The sequence below is a fragment of the Physeter macrocephalus genome, chromosome 18 (assembly GCF_002837175.3).
Source record: "Physeter macrocephalus isolate SW-GA chromosome 18, ASM283717v5, whole genome shotgun sequence".
In the NCBI taxonomy this organism is placed as follows: domain Eukaryota; kingdom Metazoa; phylum Chordata; class Mammalia; order Artiodactyla; family Physeteridae; genus Physeter; species Physeter macrocephalus.
In genome coordinates this window covers 98,680,273-98,687,175 of record NC_041231.1, presented here as the reverse complement: position 1 = coordinate 98,687,175, position 6,903 = coordinate 98,680,273, and the positions used below count along the sequence as shown (strand labels likewise).

At 50.4% G+C, this 6,903-nt stretch overlaps 1 protein-coding gene across 3 annotated transcripts in view; it reads left to right on the top strand.

Moving 5' to 3' along the window:
• PHACTR1 (phosphatase and actin regulator 1) overlaps positions 1-6,903 on the top strand; it is a 545,598-nt gene that overhangs the window by 487,646 nt on the left and 51,049 nt on the right. For all 3 annotated transcript variants that reach the window (XM_028479167.2, XM_028479168.2, XM_028479166.2), the window contains one exon: positions 4,604-4,925. In XM_028479167.2, coding sequence (XP_028334968.1) covers positions 4,604-4,925 — 322 coding nt within the window. The remainder of the gene's footprint in view (positions 1-4,603; positions 4,926-6,903) is intronic.

Here is a 6,903-nt window from a genome sequence, read left to right as displayed (position 1 = left end):
GAGCCCTGGTCTGGGAAGATCCCACGTGCCGCGGAGCAACTAGGCCCGTGAGTCACAACTACTGAGCCTGTGCGTCTGGAGCCCGTGCTCCGCAACAAGAGAGGCCGCGACAGTGAGAGGCCCGCGCGCCACGATGAAGAGTGGCCCCCGCTTGCCGCAGCTAGAGGAAGCCCTCACACAGAAACGAAGACCCAACACAGCCATAAATAAATAAATAAATTAATTAATTTAAAAAAATAAATAAAAACCAGCAAACGTTTATGGAACATCTACTATGCACTAGGCCCTGCTGGTGAACAGGTGAGGAAACAGCTCCACCCAGTATGACTTAATTAACACATCAGGTCCACCTACTGCAAATAAAAATTAGCAACAAGTCAAGAAAACTGAGATGGATTAGATCCACTGTCTATGAAATGCTGTGGTAAAGGGAAATCAGGGGCCATGAGAGCTCAGTGGTGAGCTCCTAAACCAACCTTGGGGAGGACGGATGGGCTTCCTGAGGAAGCAGTTCAGTAATGATGAAAATGATAGCAACGAGAATTATAGTCACTGTTGACTGAGGAACCACGTGTCAGGCACTGTGCAGCCCAGTTTATGTACTTTATCTTTTTAAATTTTCACATGAATCCCGTGATACATTAATTCATCACCATTTCACAAATTGGAAAACTGAACGTCAAATAGATTAAGCAATTTGCTGATGCTAACAGAGCTAAATGAATGTGATTTTACAGTTTATCTTCTGTTTCTAGTAGGACAAATTTTGGTAATGAGGTTGTGCTTCTCCATCCTATAACTTGTGGCACTGCCTTAAAGTGGGGTGTCCACCTAGGTCAGAGTGATCTGGAGGCTTATTTACAAAGCAGATCCCTGGGCCTCATTGTAAACCTACTGAATCTGAATCTTTGAAAGTGAGGCCCAGGAATTTGCCTCTCCTGCTGAAGGTGAGGGGGAATATGGTCTTCAGTTTTGCTTTGAAGGGTGAGTGCAATTTTGATCATCAGGGAGTAGCAGATAAGGCCGGAAGAGGCATAAGCATTATTGGGAAACCCTGTGTGGCTTCTGGCCTAACAGGACGGACCAGAGTGAGAGACACCTGGTGGAGGGGGACGGGGATGGCCCGGCGTGTTGCCCTTGGACTTGCAGTGTTTGCTGGAGCAAGGAGCCGTTGGGAGACTTCAAGCATGACCCGTGTTGTAGGGAGACGTTTGGTACAGGATGGGGATGGATTAAAGGGCTGGGACCCAGTTGTCAACACAATGAAAGGAGCTGAGGTCCCAGGCCGGTGTAGTGGTCAGAGGGGCAGAGAGCACAGAAGTTTGAGAGGGATAGACAGATAAAGAGCCAGAAACGCAGAATAGCAGATCACATGCTGCTGGTTCCGAATCCTGCTTCCAGATCTGTTATGAGGAACGACTTGGTATTAAGATGTCATAAGAATATAAAAATAGGTCTTGCCAAGGTACTGCCAGTCTGAGCTGCCCAGGCTCTCCTCAGTTATCCACATGTTATAGAAAGATGGGGGCTGCGGAGCTAATTCACTGAAAGTAGACAGGTTCACTTGACTTTAACCTTTTTCTTCATTTCCTCCGTTTGTACCAAATCCACTGAGCCAAAAATTATTTGACATGATTCACTTTCCTTTTCTACCCCTATTTAATTGGTGACCATGTGCAGTGAAACAACCAGAAGAGAGATGCAGGTAGGAAAGGAGAAAAAGGGGTTCTCCATGGGCCCTGGCATGTCTTTCTTAGAACCATGAAAGGAACCACCTCCACTAAATTGAACCTGTTGGTCATGTCTTCCTTGCCTGTTTTGTTAGAATTCCTGGCATCCACTCGGTCCATTTTTCTGGTGATGAGGCGAAGTAAGTTTTGCTGTGGAAGCAGTGGCAAGAAATACTGTGTGTGCAGAAAGTTATAGCTTAGCAAGATGGGTGGAATCCATCAATGTATCACTGACCCTTCTTAGGCAGACAATTCCATGCTGCCCTCCTGGCTCTGCTTTCTTCTGCCCAGGCAAATGAGTCCCTACTGCCTTAGACAACCAGACCCACAAATGAAGGAGGCGTGGGTTAAGGGTCCCTGGATGAAAACCCTAACACTTCAGGACACATTGTACTTGCTGGGTCTGCGCTATGGCTTCCAAGAGCCACAGGAGTGTACCCTTCAGTAACAGGACCCAGACAGGGGTGCTGAGTTTCTGCATCTCAGCCACTTTGGAATTAGCACTGCCTGCTTTGGTCCTAAACATGGTTACCTTGTGTCCTATGCTTGGAGGCTCACAAGAAACAGGATGAGCTGTCGGGGAGGGAGCCTTTGGTTATGACTGGTTCGCACTTTGTTGTTAGGGGAGCAGTCTTCTCAGCCCCCTGGAATTATTAGGCTTTTCTGTATCTCAGCTGTAGGATCAGCAGTTTAGTGTCCACATACCCACAGCTGCACGACATGATCCTAAAATTTCCATCAGTTTTATGCTCCCTCCTAAGAGTTTCTATTTCTGAACAACGTGTGAAGTAATGCCATAGCAGAGCATCACAGCTTCGGCTCATTCTGTAAACATGTTGAGCCTCTTGCCGGGTGAGCTGGGCACTGTACAAGACGCTGAGGCTATAATGACAAATTATTCACGGTCCTTGCTCTGTGTGGGAGGAGACAGCTGTGTAAACAGGAAGAAGGGTTCGGTGTCTTCAGAGTACAGGGCTATCGTCTGTAGAAAGTGAGAAGATCACAGTGTGTACGTCACTGGCTTGTTGAGGGGATGAAGCTGGTGAGATAAGAAAAGCACTTAGAACACTGTCTGGCTCACGGTGGGAGGGTTGGCAGAGTATCTATCACCATCACCATCACCATGGTTGTGGGCACTGACCTACCACATGCCCACAGTGGGTCCAATGGCTGCAGAATAGGGCGAGTGATGTAACCCATCAGGAAGGTTCTCAGTGGAGGTAACGTTTGAGCTGAATCTTGAAGGGAGAGTAGGGCTTGACCCAGAAGACAAACCAGAGAACCGAGGGCAGGTAACCAAGGCTCTGGGGTTTGAAACATCAGGTGGTTTGGGGAACCCAGCAGTTCAGGAGTGAGGGTGGTTACCTGGGGTGATGGGGAGAAAAGAAGGCCGATCCAAAGAGAAGGAGGGGCCTGGAGCGCCCTCCTTGGGCTTCTCTGTGAAACAGGAGAGGAAATCTGTGGAGGTGAGGAGCCTCGAGGCCACCGGTGGAGACACAGCAGCCCTTCTGAGCATGGGAGGGACAAAGCCCAGCCAAGGACTTAGCTGAGGAGGGAGACTGAGCGTGGGTCAGCAAGGAAGTGAAACCCCCAGGAGGAAAGCAGGACGTGTCACCGGAGAAAAGGAGCTTTTCAGGTGCAACAGGCAAGGTTATTTCTAGCTGGGGGAACCAGCACAGACTCTATAGAGATCAAGCGGGGACACAAAGAGGCCTTGAGGATGTGTCAGGAAGTTGGGCTTTATTTCCAGGCCATTGGTAGGTTTCAAACTGAAGGGCAACGGAATCAGATTTGTGCCAAAAGAATGTCGTTTCGGCGGGACTGAGGCTGTCAAACTGGAGAAGGCCACACTCAGGCAGATAGCTGGAAAGAATCGAAGGCCTCAGAGACCAAGAGGCAGGAGCCTGCAGTGCTCCCGGCATGGACGGCGGGCGTGAGGTCACACACACGCCCCGCCAGCCGCTGCCCTTCTGGCCCGGCTTCTCCCGGGTGGCCTACAGCCCACAGGACTCAGCCATGGACCCGCAGTCCCCAGGGCTAGGTGATCTTTAGGAATATGAAGTCCAGACAGAGGACTACCAGGTCATCCCAGAGACACCCTGAGGGCTGGTCTGTCTGACCCGAAGCCCCCCTTAATTTGGAGTATCTCTGGGAAGTTTCAGTGCCACCGTCACGGAGCCAAGGGGAGGGGTGGGGTGGGTGCAGGTGCCATCAGGCCCCCAGAGTGCCTGTCGGGGCCTCCCTGCAGTGGGAAGAGCCCACCGTGGATGCCACGTGAGTGGTCAGCCCACTTATGCCGAGGCCCGGCACGGGGCATCTGAGCCCTCTCTGTGACCACGAATCCTAGAAAGCCTCCTCTCAGGTGGGACGAGCATCCGCACGTGAGGGAATTAAGGTTGGTGGCATTAAAGTCACCTCTGGAGGAAGACACTCTCGGTGGACTTGAACCCGGGGCCGGCTTCTAATCCCGCGCCTGGTGGAAAGCGCCCGCCCACAGGGTATTCCCACATTACAGTGGCGCAGTTGTCGGCATCGCGCATGCCTAGAAAAGGTCTCTTTGGAGGTGCTCGGGTTTCCGTGAGCAGAAATGCGCATTCCCCCTTCCTGCTGGCGAGCTTCAGCCTGGCAGCTGTGTGACACACGCCACCGGGGCACCTGGGTCCCTGAGGGCCCTTGGGGGCAGCGTGCTTCGAGCAGGAAGTGAGAGCCGGCGGGTGCTCGTTGAGTAGCGCTCACCTGCCGGTTCTCCGGTTGAGGCAGTTCATCCCCGGGGCCCGCCTCCAGGACCACGGTCCCCGGGTGGGCACCTGTGGTGTGCTACGTTTTTTCTCATGCCCCCAAACTCACATCTGCCTCTCGCCCTCCTTCTGCAGATCCTGGCGCCCCTGTGAAATTGCCTTGTCTGCCAGTGAAGCTGTCGCCTCCGCTACCTCCAAAGAAAGTCATGATCTGTATGCCCATGGGGGGGCCAGAGCTCTCCCTGGCGTCCTACGCGGCCCAGAAGAGCGGCCAGCAGGGCGGGGCCCAGCACCACCACACCGTCCTGCCCTCCCAGATCCAGCACCAGCTGCAGTACGGCAGCCTCAGCCAGCACCTCCCTGCCACCACCGGCTCCCTCCCCATGCACCCCTCGGGCTGCAGGATGATAGATGAGCTGAACAAAACGCTGGCCATGACCATGCAGAGGCTGGAAAGGTAATGGAGGGAAGGGGTGAGGGCAGGAGAGGAGGGCTTGGCGATCCGACCACGACCAAGCAGTGGGAAGACCAGCGCAAGCAAAGGGCTCACACCCACTTGGGGGGTGGGGTTCGGGAGGGGGTGGGTGAGGGTAAAATCAGACCAGAATCTGAATGTCAAGGAGAGTATGGAAGAAAAAACTGTTGCCAGTTGCCAAACTACAGGACAGTCGCGTTTATGAAAAAGAAAAAGTAGTGCATATGTATACATAGGAGTATGCGTGAGTGGGTGGGTGGATAGATAGATAGTACATATTGTGCTTCTGTAGACCTTTACGTTTTTTGGAAGCAGGTACACATCATCATTAATGTGGGAACCCCTAGGGCAGGGAGATGGGGAGAAAATCTTTTATTTTCATATTTTGTATCTTTCTGTACTGCTTAATTTTTTACTTTGTGTATATTACTTTTATGTTGTGAAAAACGATGTGAATGTAGAATAAGAAGAGATGAGAGCTGGCAGGGCGGTGGTGGAACAACGGAGGGAAAGGTGGAGAGGTACGCCCTCGTTCTTGCGGATGGAGGAAGCGGCAGACGTAGCCTGATTATACGAGTTTGAGCCTCAGATATTTACCAACAACTGGTGAAGTCCCCCCTTTCATCAGAATCTCCCTCCAGTAGCCTTGCAGGGAGAACTGCCAAGGGGGTTCCAAGGGCAGGCCTCCAGCGGAGACCGTGACTCCCCACCACCCAGGGAGATCTTGTGCTGGTCCTGGATCGCTTGCCAGTGTGTGTGTGCGCGCGTGCACGCACGCGTTCAAATACCACCTCGCTTGTGCCCACGAGGTGGCTGAGATTTCGCAATGTGATTCCAACCCAGTCTAGTTAACTGGGTCCTGCAGGCCAGGTAGGAAAACTGCAGCCTGGAAAGCACGCAGCCAGTCACCAGGCAGAGAGCCAGGGGCGAGATGGTCACAGCCGAGACCTTTCTGTTGTAGTTTCCTGACTCTCAGTGGCTTTTCCCTCCCTCTGTGTCAGCCAAGTATTCTACGTTTGGAAATTTAATGACTCCAAGAGAAGTTGTCATCACTAAGAATTCTGACTTGATAGGTTCATGTTAATATCTCCCTTCACTGAAAAAAAAAATGTATTTGGCCATTGCCATCATTTTCAACTACTGTTATTGTTAATGAGGACAGTCATAATTTAAAATTTGGATGGCACTTTTTAGTCTATTATTAATACATACCTTTATTATTATCTTAATCCTCACACCACCTAGGGAGACGAGTCAGCAAAGAAACTAAGGAAGGCTGAGTTCCCCAATGCCAGCTACTCAAACTTGGTGCCCGTCTGCAGAAATTGTACAGAAATTGAGAGCAAGCTTTTAGATACCTTCATAGCAATTTGACAGGATAATTCTGTGTCTTATGATAAAGAGGGGTTTTATTTGTCATGCATTTTTATTATATTTTTGAAAGCATCAGTTTGTGATGGATTAAAAATTAAAATATGTAAATCAACCAACCGACCAACAAAACTGGTCCCTCCCCATAGACATTTTTTTTAACATCTTTATTGGAGTATAACTGCTTTACAATGGTGTGTTAGTTTCTGCTGTATAACAGAGTGAATCAGTTATCCGTATACATATATCCCCATATCTCTTCTCTCTTGCGTCTCCCTCCCTCCCACCCTCCCTATCCCACCCCTCTAGGGGGTCACAGAGCACCGAGCTGATCTCCCTGTGCTATGCGGCTGCTTCCCACTAGCTAGCTATTTTACGTTTGGTAGTGTATATATGTCCATGCCACTCTCTCATTTTGTCACAGCTTACCCTTCCCCCTCCCCGTATCCTCAAGTCCATTCTCTAGTAGGTTTGTGTCTTTATTCCCGTCTTACCCGTAGGTTCTTCATGACCTTTTTTTTTTCCCTTAGATTCCATATATATGTGTTAGCATATGGTATTTGTTTTTCTCTTTCTGACTTACTTCACT